Here is a 21975-nt window from a genome sequence, read left to right as displayed (position 1 = left end):
TTTCACCGTCCTGGTGAATTTTGGCCATGGGAATGGAACAAATGCATTTGTAAATCTGACTTGATTTTCCTCTTGGCAAGGACTGTGTCTGGGGAGAAGGAAAGTTTTTCAGTGTATCTGTGTGAAATGAAAGAAGTAAGAAATAAAACGTGTGCCTCCCTTATCTACATGACACACAGCTGGGGGGAGGTATTTGTTTGTTTAGGATCCAGATAAATCTGGGAGCTGAATATTTGGCTCTCAAGCAAGTTTTGGCCATACTAAGCCTACTGGCGTATACTTTTAAGGCAGAGCAGTGTTGCAGCTATGCCCTTAACACAGCCACAATTAACTTTTCTCTAGCTATATCCCATACTAGGGATGTAGTATGATGACGATCTTGGACAACGTAGTCTTTTCCTTCAGTCAAAATGGTCCAAGCGAACCACACTCTTTTCTGCTGACTGAGCAAGGTGCAAACAAACACTTTCTATCAATACCCCCCCCCCTTGACATGAACTTTTCAAGAGACTTGCTGTTGTAGATTAGATTGCTCAGTGATTGTTTATTCACAGCCCTTTTGAATTTCTTCTTTGCTGCTAGCAATCTGCAAGTTGTTCCAAGCCAATGCTACTTTTTTGAACTTCCCCCTTGCTGCATGGTATGGAGTCATTAGTTTTGGTGCCTGAAGGAGGAGGATAGTTCAATGAACTTGTTAAGTTTTGAGTTTTTGAAAATGCCAGATTTCTTAGCAGCTCTGATGTAAATATACTGCATCAACCTATCAGTTCACCTAGCCTAATTCTGCCTGCTTCGAATACTGGCAGCTCTTTGAGGTTTTTCCCAGCCCTGTTCCTGTGATCCAGAGATTGAACTTGGAACCAGCTACATATAAAGTCATGTGTTCTGCCCTGAGTTGTGGCCACTTCACCTTATAAATCAACATGGGAAAGGAATTCTGTGTCTGTTGGCCATTTACAGAGGGACACTGTTCTGCATTCCCTTCCTGTTCATTGGTGGCACCCTACTGGAATAATTTAGGGGATTCTTAATCGATCTAAGAGATTGCAGTGGAGAGAAAGCCAGTTCTTAAAGGTATGTGAGAACCTGAGCTACTTAGACCTATTTAAATAGAGCCAGCTCTTTCAGTCATGCCCAGAAGACAATGATGACGTGGTAACAGGCACTACAACACCAATATCACATGACAGATCAGCAGCCTTTAGAATCATAGAATCACAGAGTTGAAAGGGGTCGTGCTGGCCATCTAGTTCAACCCTCTGCTCAATGCAAGATCAGCCTAGAGCAGGGGTGGCCAACGGTAGCTCTCCAGATGTTTTTTGCCTACAGCTTCCATCACCCCAGCCTGCATGGCCAGTGGCTGGGGCTGATGGGAGTTGTAGGCAAAAAACATCTGGAGAGCTACCATTGGCCACCTCTGGCCTAGAGCTTCCCTGACAAGTGTTTGTCCAGCCGCTGCTTAAAGACTGCCAGTCAAGATGGGGAACGGTAAATTGCAGCTTACACCATTTCTGCCAGCAGCTGCATGCAGGAAGATTCAGTGGTAGATCACATGCATTTCATGGGGAAGGTCCCATATTTAAGCTGCAGAACCTCCAACTAATTCAAGTAGCAGGGCTGAGAAAGGCCTCTGCTTGAGACCTCAGAGAGCTATGCCCAGCCAAATACAAGAAAACAGCCTGCTGGATGGGACCAGCGGTCTGAGTCATTATAAGGTAACTTTAAACATTCAGACCTTGGTTAAGAAGCTGCAAACCATTGCTCCCTGTTGCACAGACTAACCGCAGCATTGTATAGCCATCATTGGTCCCGCATTTATGTTAGATCTGCTCTCTGAGATGTCATAATTGGCCCAGCTAACAGTTACGGAGCTTTGTTGAGGGATCTTGATTTGGCAGGAGCGGTTTGCAGAACTTTGTGCAGCAAAGACTCCTGCCAAAGCAAACTCTCAGCCATTGGCGTTTGCTTATAAATACCCGGTGGCAGGGGTTGGGAGTAGCCCACAGCGAGTTTAATATTCTGAGCTGAGAGTAAATGTCTGTGTGGTTATGGAGAGTAGTAAATAATTGAGTTTGATTAGGGAGAGGCACCTCATTATCCCCCCACCTGTGCCCAGCTGGTAGGGGAGGGTCGAAATGAAGCCATTAACTGTCTCTCTTACTGGCATCTCCAAGCGCTCAAATACATCTGTGTCTTATTTTCTTTTCTGGCACAATCAGTCGAGCAAGCTAAGCAGGCATGACCGAATTTGGCAAGTTCCAAGGACTCTGGCAAAGTTATACAAGGAGAAGACGGAGGGCAGCCATTCTGGCTTCGGAAGTGGCCATTAGTCTAGCAACTTGATAGCTTCTGGAATGGGACAAAAAGGCGAGAATTTGGTCCAAAGCTTCCCCCAGCAAACTGCCTTGATTCTCAAGCAGGATTTTTCTACATTGAGTCTAACCTCTTGCTTGCCACCCTGCGAGGTGATGACGAGAGGAGCTGCTGGGCTCCTCCTCAGCACTTCTTGAGGTGGCCTGTTCAGGTTTTACCCCATTCTGCAAAGACACGCAAACGGTTTTAAGAATTTTTGTAATTTGCCCTCCTGATGACTCCCAAGCTGAATACTCAAGGCCTTCATCCTGCCACTCTCCACCACCTAGATGTATTGTTCATAGCATGAGCATAGTTCCCATGTAAATGTGCAAAGAAGGAAGGCAGAACTAAGTGTCCCACAGCACTAACAATCCCACTGGACAAATATAGATATTCAAAAACATCGACGTGCCTCTTGGATTTTATGGTTAAAATGTGTGGATTGATTTTATTGTATATTGTTTTTAATAGTCTGTGTGGTTTTTAACGCTTGTTAGCTGCCCTGAGCCCGTTAGGGGAGGGCGGGATATAAATTTAATAAATAAATAGCTAAAACATCAGCTGCCGCTGAAAATATAGTGGCCCCTCCTCTTCTCAGTAAAGTGCAGCAAAAAATGTATGATGCGTCATTGTGCCTTGAGTGCTGTTGCTCTTCTTCCCACATTGGTGGTAGTCACTGATGGAGAGTGGGAGTGGGGAAGTGCACAACTTGATGACAGCAGTTTGCACATTACTTACTAGCATGATTCGGGGTTGCCATTTTCAGTAGCAGCCTGTGGTTTTTCTGCGTGTTAACATCTAAGTCAGATGCTAAGCACAGATAACCCAACTTCGTTCCAGCTTTGGGGTGGGGTGGGGGGGAGAAACAAATTAAGTCAAATAGAGTGTCTTTATCAAGAGTGCAGTCATTGTATCAGATGCTCTTCATTAGCTCCAATGGACTGAGAATTATATATTGTTCAACAGGAGCTAAATAATTCACAATCATCAATGTCTGACACACATAGTTCAGAGGGGGAAAGGCAAGTGTTCCTGCACAGGTTCTGCATAGTTCTTGCACAGATTCTCTGCTGGAACACGTTGAGTTATTTAATTCTGATCTGGACTTACTATCTCTTCTAATGTTCCAGTGTCATCTGTCTTTTCGCTACATATTGGAGAACGGATGAAGGAATACTTTTGGGGGGGGGAATATTTTCTATGGTTTCAAAAAGTGGGACCTCACAGAATGATTTCTTTTTTTGCAATTTGCAGAAATGTTAGTGAAGTTTCATGGCTTCATTTGCCCTCTGTGATGTCATAATATAGCCAGATTGTATTGGCCCTTTGGACAGTGACATCATCCTACTTAGTAAGTGATCCTTGCTTGGCTACAATCAGCTCTTCACCATCGAGGAAGAAATGGTCGCCTTGGGTGCTTTTCAAAATCAGAAAGGCAGAGCATAAATCTCCTGAGCAAATAAATTCCAATGAAGTGACCGTGTTAGTGTGTTGAAGGAAAAAATGAAAGACTGCTGTGACACTTTAAAGACTAACAATTAAAATTAATTTTTCAGGAAAAAATGAAATAAATAACAAAGGGAGAAAATAGCATTGAACCCACAGCAGCTAGGGGACAAAAAAGGCATCAAAAAGAATAAATATCAACCTTCGTCCAGTGTATCTGAAGAAGTGTACGTGGACATGAAAGTTTATAACCAGAATTAAACTTTGTTGATCTTAAAGGTGCCACTCAACTCAAACTTTGTTCTGCTACTTCAGAGCAACATGGCTACCCATCTGAATCTATCTTTATTCATTGTGTTTTTCTGGAAGTGTGCTCCCTCCTGCATAATAAAACCGGAAGAATATTTGACAGGATTTTATTACAAATTAATAGCTTCCACAATAATTATTAGACTTTGGTTTTGGCACTAACACTGATTGGAACCTTTCTTTGACGCATATACTGAAAAAGCAAGAGGGTGATCCTAGCTTTAGTCATTGTTCAGCTATTGTGAATATCAAGGGTTATAATTGAAATAACCAATAATTGATTCACAAGCTTGATCAGATCAAAATTTCATATAAGCTGGCAACTAATGGAAAATGTGTGGAGAAACATTCTGGAACCTCAAACTTCTGCCTTGTATAGAATTGCTGGATACCTCTACCCGAAGTGAAGCCCACTCAGTAGTCAGATTAACTTGAATCTGCATTTTCTGCCTAAGGCACCAAAATACCTTGGGCTGATCCACCACTGGTGATCACTGCTTCCATGTACTATTATACTCTGTCACACAATACATACACACGCCTTTCATACTCCATTCTTGTTCTACATCTTATCTTGATGGTCCGAGATTGTAAAATAGGGCTTAATTTTTTTTAAAAAAATGAAAAAATACCATCGCTAAGCTGAAATATACACTTGGAAGCTTCTAAGAGGTGGCAGTATGTCCAAGGCCACTGAATCAAGTGAACCTTTGACCTGGAACTTGGGACTTCCAACTGACATTCTTCTCACCAGCGGGCTGAACTATTCCAGAAATGTTTTTGTGCACAGACTTAGAGAGGGAAGAAGAAGCAGCCCTTATTTTTTTCCCCTTCTCTCTTGGTTTTTCTCTGAGCATTAATGGATTTGGCCAGGCCAAGCCCAAGGGTGAGGTGCGGCACATTTTTCTGAGGTGCAGGAGTTCTCATTCGGCTCTCTCTCTCTCCCCTGTTTTTTTCATTTTCCCTCTCCTGAACCTTGCCACCCTGGCTCCAGCACCGAGGCTGTAAAGGAAGATGGAAAGCCAAGTTACCTCAGAATGATCACTATCATTAACATTCACGGGGGGTTCACTCATCATTCCTGACTGCACAGACATGGCAGCCGCTATGAAGCGTCCACAGGTGTAGCACGATGATACATATTACATTGTGCCACAATGGATTTATGTATTCTGTAACAAAAGAAAAGTGTAATGAAAAAATACAGAAGGTAATCCTTTATTCCTCCACTGTGCAATTTATCAGTAATGCCGGCGGATGATAAGTGCCAGGGATTTTCCTTTGCTTGATTTAACCTTGTCACCCAGGTATGTTTTCGTAAAATGATTGGGAGGGAAGAAGGTTAGGGGGAAGCCAACAGTAGGGGTTTCTCCTGAGCCAGTGTTCTTTAAAAAAAAATACAGAGAAGGAAATGCTGGTCTTTAATTGGAGAGATGATACCTGTGAACATATTTACTCAGAAAAGACACTCCATAATTTTTGGTCCTTTTTGCTTAATGGTAGAGCTCGGGCCAGGCAATGAAACTGATTTGCTAAGTATCAAGTCTGACAAAAGGAAGGAGATAACTCATCACACAATGGGTGATTAACCTATGGAACTCAGCACCTTGAGACATGGGTGACAGCTGTTACCTTATTTTTCTTTAGAAAGAGGTTAGAACAAATGCAGCGGCTATGAGCCATGATAAAAGAATGTAAGATCACTGCTGGATGAGACCAATGATCCATCCCGTTCATCATCCTCTTTTCCACAGTAGCCAGTGGAGTGCCCCTAGAAAACCCACAAGAAGGCCCAATGTATCCCCCTGTTGTAGTCCCCCAGCAGCTGGTATCCAGAGGTGGAATGCCTCTGGCCATGCCATCAGTTACCTCCATGAATTTGTGTAGTCCCCTTTTTACAAAGGCCTCTAAGATGGTGATAAGGTAAAATAAGGGCAATGCACTAGGTACTAGATCCCAGGGATAAAGTACAGGATCTGGCTGCCACCTTCATGCCCTCTTTCTGAGCATCAAATGCATCTGCCTGTTTTGAAGACCACTGGACAAACAAGTTAACTCTGCTGTTATTAAGGAGTTCCATGCCTTCCCTTGGGTTTTTAGAATGTACTATACTTTCTACTTGTGGGTCAGGAACCTTTGGTGGGAGCGAGGGAGAGGTGTCTTGAACTCCGAAATCTTTGAGTGATTTTTGCCAGGCATTGTCAGCTTTAATAGCTAGAACTTTAAGCCCCCCCACGCAAAAAAATCCCAGCAGCTGAGTGTTCTCAGCCTAATAGCCCTGGAGATGTTAGGCCAGGGGTGGCCAAGCTTGCGTAATATAAGAGCCACATAGAATAAATGTCAGATGTCTGTGAGCCACAAGACATGAACGTCAGATGTATGAGAGCCGTAAGACAGGGAGGGAGGTGGAAAGAAAGCAAATAGTTGGGGGGAAGGGGACGGAGGGAGAGGTGGAAAGAAAGCCAATTTAAATGCATTCTCCAAGCTGCTGACTGGTTTGGCTTGGAGAAGTGATTTAAAGAGAGTTTTAAATGGCTTTTCCAGGCTGGCCAATGGGGCAGTGGGGGCTTTGGGAGCCACAGGATATGTGTGAAAGAGCCATATGTGGCTCCTGAGCCACAGTTTGGCCACCCCTCTGCTAGGCAGTTTCAGAATTGCAGCACACACATATCCTGCATGGATCCGTCCGGTGGCTGATTTTTACTGAATATATTTGTTAACTAATCGGGGTACCTAATGTGCCAAGCCCTGTATATATAACTTAAAAGTTCACAATCTAATAAATAAGATTTAAAAAATAAAGAAGTCATAATAAGCAATGATCTAGAAAGTGCTGCTAACATAGCACCTCATCTTCTGGGGCTCAGATGCCATTAGTTGCCTAGGCATCTGGATTTTGTGGCTTGCCTAGAAAGAGCTTGTGGGAGCTGGACTGTGGTTTGGTGCTGTGTGAATGAGCCTGGAAGGAGCCTTAAGGCTTGCTCTTTTCTCTCACTTAGCACACGCTAGATTGCAGGTGGGTAGCCATGTTGGTCTGAAGCAATAGAACAAAGTTTGAGTACCAGTAGCACCCTTAAGACCAACAAAGTCTTATTCAAGGTATGAGCTTTCATGTGCATGCACACTTCCATTTCTATCTGTCTGAGGAAGTGTGTGTGCACCCAAAAGCTCATACCTTGAATAAAACTTTGTTGGCCTTAAAGATGCCATTGGACTCAGACTTTTTTCAGCACAAGCTAGTGAGTGATCACAGTTTTCTGCTCACAAACATCTAACTTCACAAATTGTTTTTGATGGCCTTGCAAACTGTGGCCTTGTTCCTAATTTAAATATTGAGCAAACTGATCCAGGTGCAAGCCCATAGTTTATCAGTCTGTATGCAGTGGTTCATCATGATGTGTCAAAACCCAGAATAGGCATGGGAAGGTGGGAGCATGTGAGCACCATTTCCAGGCTCCTTCCAAGTACCAGTGACCAGGGTTTGGCATCACACCTGAATTGGGCCCAACATTCGTTCCTCTGTACTCCTGCCTGCTTCTTTTTCTGTTTGTTTCTACCTGCTTCCAGCTACTTAAGAAAAGAAACAGAATCATTCCAAGGCACGGAGCCGTACATGGGGATTGTGTAGAGTGACGCACTCCAGTTCGCTGGACGGCACACTAGATAGAAAGACTGGCAGCCACCGACATAAATGGAAACTCCTGGCGACTGCCAGATTTGAAGACTGAAGTCAAGAGAGAGAGAGAAGCCAAAGAGCAATTTTTTATACAAGGCTTAAAAGGAAGTGGCAGCATGACATACAAAGCAGGTTACAATCCAACTGCAAGGAGAGATGGAAAAGAGGGTGAGGGCATGACTGAGGAAGTAGGGTAGAGATTTGCAGCTCAGTAAGGGGAGCTGAATCAGAAGAGAAGGAGGGAGATCAGGCGAGATCCAGAATGGAGAGGTTGTAGTCGTAGGAATTACAGGGCACTCAAATCCTGTGATCTTCTGCAGTTTAAAGTATGGACCTTGAGCTGTGCAGGGAATGCCACAATGCAAACGCTGGAGTACCAATACTGTGGTCTTCCAGCAAACGGCCCCCCAAGCTAGACCTGGTTGTCAGCCCTAGACTCTTGATTGACGTTGTTGATCTGCCTGGCCTGGCTCCAGAACAAACATCCCAACGTTTACAATCTCAAGCTGCACTTTCTATTCCACAACCTTTGCCAAGGCCTCTCTTTACTGAATAGCTCCACTAAATATAGTCAAATGTGCAGGGCTTTCTCTCCCCACCCCCCCACCGGCACTTCCCTTTCTCCCCCGTATTCTGCTTTGATCAGTTAAAATAAACTTTTCAAGATTGGTTCTGGGACAGACTCCAGGTTCTGAGGTAAAGGATGGCCAAGGTTCAGCCATGATTCAGAGTTGCTCAGAGCAATTAACTTGACAGTTCTCAGGCCAGGGAGCTCACAGAGGACAGGCGTGTCCAAGTTAATATAGAACTGAATCCAGCAGCGGGGTTGGGGGGGATGTCTTGAAAAAGGGCTATTTATCCCAGTCATGGATATGGTGGGGAGAGAGCATGGATGATGGGAAGAGCTTTTCAGTAACACTTCAAAAAGCTGAGTGCGTTGCCATTTTATGTGCTGCTGTTTGTCCATCCTGTCTTCTCCTTTTAGCGTTTATTTGAAGGTCCTTCAAGGCCAGTAGCCATGATCAGCAGGACCAAAGGGTGTTTTTTTTCCTGGACTGAATGACTTCTGGGTACATGGGAGGAAGAGTGTATCCAGGGATTCTCCCATGGGGGGGGGGGCGGATCCCTCCCTGAACTTAAGGGAAGAAAATATGTCAGGAAGTAGGCTAAGCGAGCTCCCTGATGCACTAGTTTTCTGTGTACAAGAAGGTGTTTTCTAAATGGGGAAACATTTAAATGTATGATGCCCCACCTCTAGCAGTTCAAAGTGGAAAGGGCTTATCACTTGACTCTTCTGTTTGTATCAATCAGACTTCTCTTTTGAGGCAGTGCATTTTATGTTTGCTTTAAAACAACACACACACACACACAGAGTTTTTCCTGCTCACCCTTTACCTTCTTTTCAGAGCTCTTTGCCTGCCTCCCATTTATTCATGTCGTCTTGCTTTCTGTATTTCAACTCATTTTCTTAACATTTACTTTGGAGTTCGGCCAAGCTCTGAGATCGGTGCCATGATGTATCGTGCAAGTCTTAGTTCTCAAACTTTGCCATTCTGTGAGCTGCTGTTGGACATGGAAGAAAAGATTTAGGCCGTTGTGCATGCAGCCAAGATGCACAAGGGTTGCTGCTTTAATGAACTTAAATTGGGGGAAGTGGCAAGGCATCACTGAAGTCAGGGCTGCAGCCAGAGGTGAGGTGGAGGGAATATACACACCTATGTAACTCTATAGAAAACAGCAAAAAAAAAAGGTGTATTTAAATCTGTTGTGCTTAAAGTTAGTTTATAATTGTAAGGCCAGCCTAAGTGTGACACTGAAACTGTTACTCTTGGAGACCAGCCGGTAGAATCCTGCCTGCATGACGTTGTGTCTCCGTGAAACGGGAGGCTTGCTTTTAACTCAGCTGGAAATTAAGGGAATGGCACCCCCATCCCAGTGTTGATCTGGTCTGACTGTTCCATAATGAAAAGAAGCTGTCTGGTAGAGAGCTACCGAAAATAGAAGTCAGTGTTGGTCATTTTAACCAGAATCCAGCACAGAGATTTTTGAGCAACGTTCTTCTGAGGCTTAAAAAATAGTTCCCCCTTCCCACAACATATACTTTGTTCTTTTTCCCCTTCATCCCGTTTTTTTTTCCCCTTTCCTTTCTCCCTTCTGCTGTCTTTACAGTGTCTCTGTCCCCATGAGGCTGCTGCCCATGCAACTAGGAGACTACTTATTGATTTACTTAATTTAAGATGTTTTTTGTCCCACTTCAGAGTGTGGATCGAGTGACTTTCAAAAATAAACACACTTCAGCGATATGCTTAAAACACATAAATACTGTAAATGTGCACCAGTTCCTCTGTGTGTTTTTCTAGATTCCAGCTGTGGTTCTCCCCCCAGGCTGCATAAGCACTCCCTCCAGCCAGGAGATCTGATCACACACCCCAATCCCACCCCACTTGGCCAGAATCTAGATGTCTGTTGAAAAGATCCAGTACTGTATGCACAGTTCCAAGACTTGGCTAGTGCTTTAAAGGGGAGGTAGAGTGCACATTTTTTGTCCACAGAGGCTGTAGGGGGAAAGTTTGGGTGCTTCTAACAATTGTGAAAATTCAGGATGTTCCATGGCAGGAAGTCCAAAGATGGGATTGAATTCTCAAAATCCTGAAGGTGCATATTTCCCTGCTGCTCTTTGGGTGGCAAGGCTGTTTTTGTTGTCTTTGCTTTGTCACTGCATGGGGAAGCACTATGAACTAGAGCTGACTACCCAAGGAAAGATTTAAAGTAGTGAAGCCTGGCCAGTATGAAAATAAAGTAAAGCGTCTCTCAACCATCTGCAAAGTTAGTGGAGAGGAATATTCCTGCTTTCCTCCTCCACCTGCAGCCCCACTGAATTTGGTGAAATTTTGTTCCTGGCTGTCAGCAGACCCTCAGGAACAGTATGGGGGGTCAAAGTGTGGGGGAATCAGAGGAAATCCCGGCTCCTTTTCTGCATGGAGGAATGCCATTCCATCAGATGACCTGCATGGTTAGATGCACACACACACACACACTTTTTTTTTTTTTGCTTTTTGAAGCACAAGGTGTAAGCACACTGCCACAGGAGTTGGTGGCGGCCACAAGTATAGCCACCTTCAAGAAGGGTTTAGATAAAAATATAGAGCACAGGTCCATCAGTGGCTATTAGCCACAGTGTGTGTGTATATATAAATTTTTTTGCCACTGTGTGACACAGAGTGTTGGACTTGATGGGCCGTTGGCCTGATCCAACATGGCTTCTCTTATGTTCTTAAGCATCTGGAGAACTGAAGAAGGAATGGGGAGGCTGGAAAGAGTCAGGTGAGCTGGTCATGATAGAATGGTGGTTTGAAACCCCCATCTTCTCCAGGGGAAAACCTCAGTTGTCTGTCATGGAACTTTTATGGTTCTGGGGAATGTTGCAGAGCTTCAGTTCACTTGGGACACTGGCCAGCCTCATTATCACCTAATGTAATTTTAGTGTGCACCTTAAAGCATATATAGCACTCCTGAAGCTGTGCACTGCAGGGAAGGTCAGTAGAGATAGGTAAACTGCCTTCAGGTGATGCTAGTCCACCCTTGCTGATCCTCATATCATTGAGGACAGAGGCTCCAGATCAGCTTCTGAGGAGCACCGTGGTTCCCTCTTGCTGTCACATTCTCAGGGTGCAGGCAGGCAGGAGTCCAAAGCCAGTCCAAGGTCAAAGTCCAGGAAGTCAAGCAGGAGCCAAGTCACCAATCAGAATCACAAACCGGAATCAGAAGTCAGTGTCCAAAAGCCAAAAGGTCAGGATGCCAAGGAAATCAAGCAGGTCACGATCAGGAAGAAGCATGGATGCAAGCCGGAGAGTAGACTTGTTGCTTCCACAAGGTTACCAGGTCCTGGGTGGGAGCTATATGAGAGTCACAATCAGCCTGCTCCCTGGGTGGCAGTGACTCTGCTAGAACTCAGGGCTGAGAGATCTGAAGCATCGGCGTGCCTCATGTCTTCACTCTGAAAGTTCCTTCTGGAGCCTGCTTCGAACTCTTGAGATGGGAGGAGGAGAACTTGGAGAAGATTGATCGTCAACAGCTGACACTGGTACCTGGAGAGTGATTGATGGGCCAGCTGCTGTTTGTTCAGCTGAGGAACTGGCTGGCAACTCTTCCAGGTCTGTTAACCCTTCCAGTTCCTCCTCGTCAGGCCTCATGACACTAACCCCCCCGCAAGACCCCTCCCCCCCACAGATGGGCCAGGCCGGTCAGGGTAGGCTGTGTGGAACTGCTGCATGTGGTCAGGGGCGTGTAGGTTGTCCACGGGTTCCCATGAACAGTCTTCGGGACCATAGCCTTCCCAGTCCACGAGGTACTGGAGGTCCCTGTGGTGGATTCGGGAGCCCAGGAGCTGGTGGACCTCATATTCCTCCTCGACATCAACCAGAACAGGAGGAGGTGGCTATGGAGGCGGCGGTCGGATGGGATCCGGTGGTGTAACAGGAACAAAGGGACCGGTGGAAGACCGGGTAGATGCGGAGGGTGGCCGGCAGCTGTAGCTGGAAAGCAACGAGGTTGATTTGGTCCGTTTTCAGGTAAGGCCCTGCAAAGCAAGGGTCCAGCTTGCAAGATTGGCCAGGCTGACACAGGTAACGGGTGGAGAGCCAGACATGGTCCCCAGGCTTCAGTGGGGGCCCCACCTGTCGCTTTCGGTCAGCGGCTGTCTTGTAGGCCTCTTTGCTGGAGCTGCTCTCGGAGCAAGTCCTGGAGAGCCTGGAGTTCCTGCAAATGCGCATCAACAGGAGAAACTGCTGTGGGGGGCAGGACTGTGGGGAAGAAGCAAGGGTGGTACCCATAGGTGGCGGCAAATGGGGTCTGTTGCATGGACGGCGTTGTTGTAGGCAAACTTGGCCAGGGGTAGCAAGGTGGCCCAGTCATCCTGCTGGTAGCTGGTGTTCCAGCGTGGCGTTGGTGCATTTGGTCTGCCCATCCGTTTGGGGATGGTACGCTGAGGACAAATGCACCTGGGTGCCTAAGCTGGAGTGCAGGCTTGCCAGAATCGGGAGGTGAACTGGGGGCCTTGGTCTGAGATCAAGTGTGCCAGGAGCCCATGCAGGCAAAAGACATGCTGGAGGTAGAGCTGGGCTGTTTCAGGAGCCGTGGGCGGCTTGGGACATGGAACAAAGTGAACCATCTTGGTTTCAGTTTCAGTTTATTTCAATTTATATCCCGCCCTTCCCACCGAAGCGGCTCAGGGCGGCTCACAACATATAAAATCTAACATAAAGTTTGGCTTTAAAATACATCAATTTGCAACAATAGCTTTAAAAATACATCTATTTAGACAATTTAAAACAGTGAAATAATAAAACATGTAGAACAAGCGATCTGCCAAATGATACACTACAACCTTCCATAAAGTTTCCAATGTCAGTTAGTTATAGGCCAGCCGGAAGAGGGCTGTCTTGCAGGCCCTGTGGAACTGCCCAAGGTCCCGCAGGGCCCTCACCTCTTCCGGCAGCTTGTTCCACCAGCAAGGCGCCATTACCAAAAAGGCCCTGTCCCTGGTGGATTTCAGACGGGCCTCCTTTGGTCCGGGGATTACAAGCAGGTTTTGAGAGCCCGATCTCAGTACTCTCTGGGTGAAGAGGTCCACCATCGCCAGGATGCAAGTGTGCGCCTTGGACCTGGGGAGCTCAGTGATAAAGTCCAGGGAGACAGTATCCCAGGATCCTGCAGGTGTGGGTAGGGGATGCAAAAGCCCTGGGGGCTTGGCCAGTACATCCTTGGCCCGCCGGCAGACCTCACAGAAACCGACATAGTGGACCACATCGGCACGGATGCGTGGCTATCAGAACTTCTGCGTGAGCAGGTGCAGGATCTTGTGTTGGCCAAAATGCCCCACGGGAGGGGAGTCATGGGTTAGACGGAGCACATTGGCCCAGAGGGGTCCCGGAAGCGCGTATAGGCGCCCACGGTGCAGGAGGAGACCTTGGCGGGTAGAGAGGTCCCCGGCTGGGCCATCTTGCACTTCCAGGAGGCGTTGCTGAGCCCAGGGGTCCTGGGCCTAGCTGGCCTGGATGTCTGCAGCCAAGGTCGGGTGAGTCGTGGTGGCAGCGAAGACCAAGAGTGCAAGGATGAGTCCAGTTGGCATCTCCTCCGTTAGAGGCACAGCGTACTCCAGTTTTCGGGAGAGGGCGTCCACTTTCCAGTTCTGGTTCTTCGTGATGTAGGTAATTCGGAAGTCAAACCGGGAAAAGAAGAGGGACCACCAAATCTGGTGCTGGGTGAGGCATCGAGCAGTCTGTAGATGCTCCAGGTTTCAGTGGTCAGTCAGGACCTGGAGGGGTTGGCGGGCCCCTTCAAGGTGATGCCTCCAAACCTCGAAGGCAGTCTTGATGGCCAGGAGTTCTCGCTCCCAGATGGTGTAATTGTGCTCTGCGTACATCTGCTGCCGCGAAGTATGCGCGGGGTTGTAGCGGCTGGGAGGAGTCCTCCCGCTGGGATAGCACTGCGCCGAGGGCCACGCTGGAGGCATTGGTCTCTACTGTGAATGGAAGCTGCAGGTCTGGGTAACGCAAGAGCGGCTCAGTGGTGAAGCAGGTTTTCAGGATGGTGAAGGCATGGTCTGTCTCTGGTGTCCAATGAAATGGCTCTTTGGGCCAGAGGAGCTGGGTCAGAGGCATGGTTACGTCGGCATAGGCAGGGATGAAGTGGCGGTAATAATTGGAAAAGTCAAGGAACCGCTGTACGTCCTTGCGGTTCTGCGGCGTCTGCCAGGTCAGGACTGCCTTGACTTTGTTCGGGTCCACCCAAGTCTCATGGGGTGAGACGATGTGGCCAAAGAACTCGACTGCTGTTAAGTCAAAGGCACACTTCTCTAGCTTGGCGTAGAGACCATGCTCGCGCAGGCGTTGCAAGACCTGGCAGGCGTGCCCTGCGTGCTGGGTGAGGCTTTGGGAATAAATTAAAATGCCATCTAAATAAATGATCACAAAGCGGTTGAGCAGGTCGTGGAAGATGTCGTTCATCAGCCTTTGGAAGACAGCAGGGGCGTTGGTCAGGCCGAAGGGCATCATGAGATACTCATACTGGCCATAGCGGGTCCCGAAAGCCATCTTCCATTTGTCTCCTGCATGGATCCACACCAAGTTGTACGCACCCTGGAGGACCAGCTTGGTATAGACCTGGGCCCCCTTAAGGTGATCCAGTAGTTCTGGGATCAGTGACAAAGGGTAGCGGTCCCAACCGGTGATTTTGTTCAGGGTCCGGTAGACATTGCTGAGCCGGAGCTTGTCGCCTTTCTTCTTGACAAAGAGAACAGGGGCGGACAGTGGGGATGTGGATGGCGAGATGAAGCCCTGTTCCAGGTTTTTGGCGAGGAAGTCCCGCAGAGCTGCTAGTTCCAGTTTGGACATGAGGTAGAGCTGCCCCATAGGCAGGGGTGCCCCTGGTACCAAATTGATGGCGCAGTCATAAGGCCAGTGCGTGGGGAGCTGGTTGGCCCCCTTTTCCTCAAAGTCATCGGCAAAGTCTGTGTAGGCTGGAGGAAGTAGAGGACTAGCAGCCGGGGCAGCGGTGGCCAGGGTGGTCAACCAGGCCTGGTGAGGACAAGGGTCCTCGAAGCTCAGCTTTCCCTGTGCCCAGTCCACGATGGGGTTGTGCTTTATGAGCCAGGAGAGTCCCAGAATGAAGGGAAAGCGTGGCATGCGAGCATGTGATGATGTTGGATCTGGAGCATGACCGGGTGGGTCTCCTGGGTCACCTGACCAGAGCGGAGGAGGCACCCGTCGATGGCTTCGACAAGGGTCGGGGTGTCTTTGTCCTGCACCAGCATCTGGTGTTGCTTCACAAAGGCCACGTCGACAAAACAGCAGGCGGCCCCGGAGTCGACTATGGCATAGACGAGCAGCCAGCTTTGACCTTGGACTAGCAAGCTGAGTGTGACTGGTATGAGGAACTGGCCCTGGCCAGTAACGTAGGGTTCAGGGGACCCAGCTAGGGCCCCAAGTCGGGGGTCCACTCAGACTTGGGGCTGGTCTTTTACTGGCGGTGGTAGCACGGTACTGGGCTGGGTGCGCTTGGCGGGGCAGCCGGAGGAGAAGTGTCCCGCCCCTCCACAGTATAGGCAGAGATTCTGTGAGCGGCACCATGCTTTTTCCTCAGGGGTGAGCCGCGGCCGTGCAGCCCCGAGTTGCATGGGCTCGGGGTCGTCAGTCTCGGGACTGATGTGCATTGGGGCAGCTGAGAAGGACGGGCGTTGCTTCACACTTGGCGACGGCTTTCCAGGCGGCCATCAATGCGGAGACACAGTGTGATTAGGCCTTGCAGTGTGGCAGGTTGGTCGTGCCACCTCATCAAGGACTTCATCAGCCAGCCCCTCCGTATACTGGTCCATGAGGGCAGCCTCATTCCAGGCCAGGTCTTGGACCAGAAGCTTGAACTCGGTGGAGTACTGGGAAACTGAGTCCCTACCCTGCTTCAGGGTCTGGATCTTTCGATTGGCGGTGGCTGCTTGCTGGGGGTTAGCAAAGGCTGCTGCTATATAATCCAGAAAGCCCTGGTAGTCAGTCAGCAGGGGCAATGGGGCTAGAAGCAAGGGGGTAGCCCATTTAACTGCCTGCCCCTTTAAGAGGCTGACAATGAAGCATACCTTGGCCTTGTCATTGGAGAAGTCTCTGGCACGTAATTCAATATACAGTTTGCACTGTGCCAGGAATGTAGGAAACTCCTCCACCTTCCCTGTGAACTTCTCTGGGGGAAGCACTGGACGCTTGGGTGGGGCAGTGACAGTGGCTTGCTGCTGCTGTTGCCGGTGAGCCATCATTTGAGTGAGGTGCTGTACCTGAGTGAGCAAAGCTGCTAGCTGCCCAGAGACGCCACTTGCCTTCTCGTCCATCTTGTGGAGTGAGTGTGTGGGTGGAAGCAATCTGTCATGTTCTCAGGGTGCAGGCAGGCAGGAGTCCAAAGCCAGTCCAAGATCAAAGTCCAGAATGTCAAGCAGAAGCCAAGTCATCAATGCAGAATCACAAACCGGAATCAGAAGTCAATGTCTAAAAGCCAAAAGGTCAGGATGCCAAGGAAATCAAGCAGGTCATGATTAGGAATCAGGAAGGAGCGTGGATCCAAGCCAGAGAATAGACTTGTTGCTTCCACAAGGTTACCAGGTCCTGGGTGGGAGCTATATGAGAGTCTCAATCAGCCTGCTCCCTGGGTGGCAGTGACTCTGCTAGAACTCAGGGCTGAGAGATCTGAAGCATCGGCGTGCCTCATGTCTTCACTCTGAAAGTTCTTTCCGGAGCCTGCTTCACACTCTTGAGATGGGAGGAGGAGAGCTTGGAGGAGATTGATCGTCAACAGCTGACACTGGTGCCTGGAGAGTGATTGATGGGCCAGCTGCTGTTTGTTCATCTGAGGAACTGGCTGGCAACTCTTCCAGGTCTGTTAACCCTTCCAGCTCCTCCTCGGCAGGGCTCATGACACTTGCATGGTTTAGAAATCTCTGGAGTTGAGCTATAGAAACTTGCTCCAAGAACGTCTTTGAAATCACGGGCTCCATTTGTGTTGAACCAGAATAGCGACTCACCTCGGCTTGCCCTGTGCTAAAAGCTTGGGTGTCAGTGAAATATTTGAGACTCTATGCAGATGTTTGAGAGGTGCCATTGATGGGCAAGAACAAATCCCTGGAAGCTTTTGCTGTGCTGATCTCATACATCCTGCTAGATAGGTCTCATTTTCCTCTGCTAGTGTTGCTGCTGGGTCCAGAGCTGCACCTGGATTCCCAGGCGACAGGACACATTCCAGATGTGCAGATGTGTTACTGTTTTAGCAAAAAAAAAGAGAGCCCCATGGCACCTTAAAGCCTAGCAATTTTATCACGGCATGAGTTTTTGTAGGTTTAGAGCTGCTTTTAGAGATGTGTGAAGTCTGCAAGGTACACATTTTTAAAGCGTGTGTTTTCAAAATTTATTTTAGACACATTATGATATTTAGCGACTGTTAACGCTTTTGCCAACAGCAGAATTAAATATCAAAATAAATAAGACCATTGCAAAAGTGCATCAGCCCATTCATATTCTCTTACTCTATAGTAACACTTTATGGCAAAAATTCAAAGGAAATGCAACAGGAACATGCATGTTGATCCTGGGTAGAGTACAGTTGACTTCCTGTTGCACCCAGAAGGCATATAGAGCTCAAACATATGCTAACTGCTGCTTTCTGTAGTGATAGGATCCACTCCCCATCATATCGGAGTCTTAGAAAGATTTTTCTCCCTTCTTTCCCTGTCCTTGAAATCATCCAGTGCTGGATAACAGTCCCAACACTGCCACAAGCTGCCCTCTGGTGACCGTTTTGCAATAACGTGGTTTGACCATGGTTTTTTTGCGTGTCTGTCTTTCTCTCTCACACAGAAATGCTGCGCATGGATTCTCTCTTATCCAGGTGGACAGCATGAAGGTCACCATGAAGGACATCTTACAAAAGGCCTTGAAGCGGAGGAAGGGATCCCAGCGAGGCTCAGGTGGGAGCTCTTATCGCACTCATTCTAGAAGGGCTGTTTCTTCGTCAGCATCTTGTTTCCGTTTCTTCAAAATCTGTTTGTTGCTGCTGCCATGGAAAACGCTAATTTGCTTTGCCCAGTGAGCAGTGCAAATAATCCCCCCTCCCTTAGCATGTCTCCCAGCTGTTTTGTACACATTGATTTGTCCTTTTCCAGGTATTTAACAGGAGAGAAGCTAACCGTGAGGGTGATGGCCTAGTATTGATGGCGAAAGCCCGAATCTTGATTTTGTGATTATCATCTCTTTTGTTGCAAACGGCCTTGTCACAGTAAAGACCAAAGGCTGATGTTCTTCATCTGAGAGGAGCTGGAAAAGTGAGCGGGGTCTTTGCTTTTTTCACAGCTTATGTACACTTTTTTAAGATTAGTGTCAGAAGTAGATAGGAATTGGAACTGTAAATCTATATCTGCATCTCTGCCCACTGTGGAAGGACTTAATAACAGGTAAAATAGGTGCACTCCTGGGCTGTGAGAATGCCACCATCATCCCAAATGGCAAAGCTGCCACACCTCATAGTGGTTTTTGGGAGCAAGGATTCACTAATATTAGCGGCCCTGGAGAAAGGATCTTGTGTTGTTTTTCTTGCTTGCAGCTTTAAGGTAGGAAAAGGCTGAAAGTCTTTGCAATGTCAAAGGACCCCGACAAGTCTCAGCGCATGTGATGGTGTGCCAAAGACTCGGGCGTGAGGATTTCAGCATTCTGAAAGAGCTATATCTTTGACCACAGCTCAGTTGTGATTCCTTACGCATATGTTAAAATGCGTGTTCTAGAAAAACGTGATGTTTGATCTGGCTCCAAATATCCATTTTTACAATCAGGTACAGAACATTTTCTCAACTAACACTGAGAGCCATATTTTAACTTCTCATGTTTGTAAATCACATGACTCAGATCAAAACGTTTTCAACGTCATTCCCATCTGTTCTGTATACAGTGTCCATGCCATTCAGAAATGACATGCTTAAGAGTTAAGGTTTCAGTACTTACATCCCTTTTCTTGGAAGTATGCCCTGCTGAACCCAGTGAGACTGTCTTCCATATAAATAGGTGCAGAATTGGTCTGTAAGGATTCTGTTTATTTATTTATTTACTTGCTTCTTGCAAAAGACTTAAAATCGTAATTGCAGAACAGCAGTTCATTTTGTGACTACAGGACTGTGCTTTCTGTCCACATTAGCAGGTATGTCCTTAAAGCTCCAAGGCTGAGGAAATCCTTCCCGACATCGGGAAATAATTATGGTGAGAAATGGCACAGGGTCTTGTCACGCCACAAAGAACTTTAATATAAACCTATCTTATAGACTAGGTGGAGATAAGCATCTTGTCTTGGTTAAATGAATGAAACACTCCTTATTCTCTCCCCCCCCCACCTTACCCCCTCTCCCCCTTTAGTTTTAACTGCATCAGGAAAAGAACATAATTCCACCGCCCAGGGTTCTGTTTAGAAAAAGTAGTTGAGCACAATTTTTTTTTTGCTTCTTCTTCAAACGAGTCTATAATCTGTCACGGATTTAATTAGCTATCTTCAGATGAAAGCTGAAGTTTTAATAAAAGTTAGAAGAGATAACACAGCGAAGGACACGGATGAGCTGTCTCAAGGCCATATTCCAGGGGAACGATAAGAGCTGTAAAAAATGGCAGTAGAGAGCAATTGAATGAAGCAATGAAAATCTGATTCTCGTAAAAAAAGAGAGAGAGAGAAAAGAACAGTGCTGTAAGGGGCGGTTGTAGAGGAGAACCTGCTAGCGTCTGCAAGCAATTTGGCCCCTTGCCAGACGTCATCGTTCACCCTCGGCTGTTGGCGGCTCAGTCCAGATGTGCCAGCCGCACGTTCCGGCTTTTGCCAGCTGACTGCACCGTTTGATAACCGGCTCTCCGGATGCCCATCGCTGGCCGCAGAGATAGAATTAGATGATGATGATCTTCCCACAAGTTGAGAGAGGAAACAATGCATATAAATCTTGATTTCATCTCAGCGTGAGAAGTCTTTATCCATCATCACTCATAATGAACAAGTCGTTAGCTGCGATGAATGGTGTTCTGCTTTTTCCTCTCTTCCCCCCAACACCTTTTCCCACCCCACCCCCTTTTGTTCACTTTTTGCCAGGTGACTTTTTCTCTATTTCCTGGGGGTCAAACTTCTCTTATACCAGGGAATAGGTATAATGCTGGCTTAGCTGAACTATTAAGTTGCCCCCTTGCCTAGTTGATTAGAAGCAGCACAGTTTGAAGCCTAGTATTCTGTTCAGGCACTTAGTGGGGCTAGTTTTTCCTTCAGCAAAAAGGTTCCTTCATCCAGCACTCCTAGATGTGAAATTAGATGCCACTCTTGGGTCTGTGTGGCCTAGTTCTCTGTCACTGTGGGTGAGGACATAGAAAACAGTAGTTACATTGGATACTTCTCCAACAAGGTGATCCCAGCTGCCCAACTTGCCATACACACACATGCCAGCAGGGTAAATTCCATCAGTCTTAATTCTTTCCATCCCTCATGCTTTGTGTATTTGTGGGTAGGACTTGTATGTACATACATGTCTGTACATATTCACCCTTGATCTTCTTAAAAACAGTTGTGAACTTTTAAAGATTCTTTTAAGACAGAGATTAGTGGGGCAGGGAGAGGAGACTTTCTGGTGGCATTACGGGTGCTAGTCGTTGCACTTTCAGCAACTCCCTCTTTTCCCTGGTTTAGACTGAAATATGCTGAATGCTTGCAAAACTTCTTTTTCAGAAGCTTCCTTGTACAGGCAATGGTACTTTTCTGTGGAATATATTCAGGTTAGTTTAAAAGCACCCCCACCACTCTTAAAATGTTTTGTCTGTTTCACTCTGACTTCTTGGATAACCCCTCGAAAAGTTGCTTCGGTTTCCCTGGACCACCTTCCTAGGCATATGGTGGGAGTGACTTCCCAGGCACACTGTAGACCCAGGTGTTTGTGCATAATAAAACTATCATTATGTGAATGCCTTGATTATCCAAATTCATCCTTCCCACCCCCCTACGAAATGTCAGTATAACCTTAGGCAAGTAACTCTCTGTGCCCATTAGATAGGAAATTGTATAAATTGTGCCCTGGTTATTAGAGATCTCAGGGTTTTTTTAAAAAAAAATAAAGGGAGATAGTTTGCTTGCAATTAGCAACCTAAAAATGATTATTGCAGCTTCTCAGTTTAGGTGATGTGTTCATGACATTTAATTAAGCTAATTTTCTTGGCTATGTAACACAGGGAAGCCTTACATTGCTGGAGATGCTGGAATCTTTATATGTTGTTTTTTCTCTACCTGCTCCAGTTCTAGCAATTAGGATTGAGGGTTTGTTTTTTTAAAAAAAATTAAATGTCCAGTTAAAACAGCTGAAGCCTCCGACCCAAGAACCAAACCCAGATAGAGAAGGTTCTTTTGAGATAACACAATGATCTGGCCTGAATGGAAAGATTTGTGTGCTTCAGAAGAGAAGCCACATTTGTTTATAGCAGCTTAAGGGGCGAAATGGTGCCTTATTGACATATTGTGGCACCAGCGGTCAAATGTTAAGGAGAAATTGCATTCTTTAGCAAGGCCTGGGAGTCGAGGAAGCCTCACCCAGCTGTAAACCCGTTATTATTGTTATTGAACATTTACTTCTCACAGATGCTCTTAGCCAAGAC

At 46.9% G+C, this 21975-nt stretch overlaps 1 protein-coding gene across 2 annotated transcripts in view; it reads left to right on the top strand.

The window, feature by feature from the left end:
* Window positions 1-21975, top strand: part of MAPKAP1 (MAPK associated protein 1) — a 214488-nt gene that overhangs the window by 116668 nt on the left and 75845 nt on the right. For both annotated transcript variants that reach the window (XM_060250673.1, XM_060250674.1), the window contains exon 7: window positions 18178-18287. In XM_060250673.1, coding sequence (XP_060106656.1) covers window positions 18178-18287 — 110 coding nt within the window. The remainder of the gene's footprint in view (window positions 1-18177; window positions 18288-21975) is intronic.

The sequence above is a fragment of the Heteronotia binoei genome, chromosome 12 (assembly GCF_032191835.1).
Source record: "Heteronotia binoei isolate CCM8104 ecotype False Entrance Well chromosome 12, APGP_CSIRO_Hbin_v1, whole genome shotgun sequence".
NCBI classification, from domain to species: Eukaryota; Metazoa; Chordata; class Lepidosauria; order Squamata; family Gekkonidae; genus Heteronotia; species Heteronotia binoei.
This window is presented reverse-complemented; position numbering and strand designations above follow the sequence as displayed.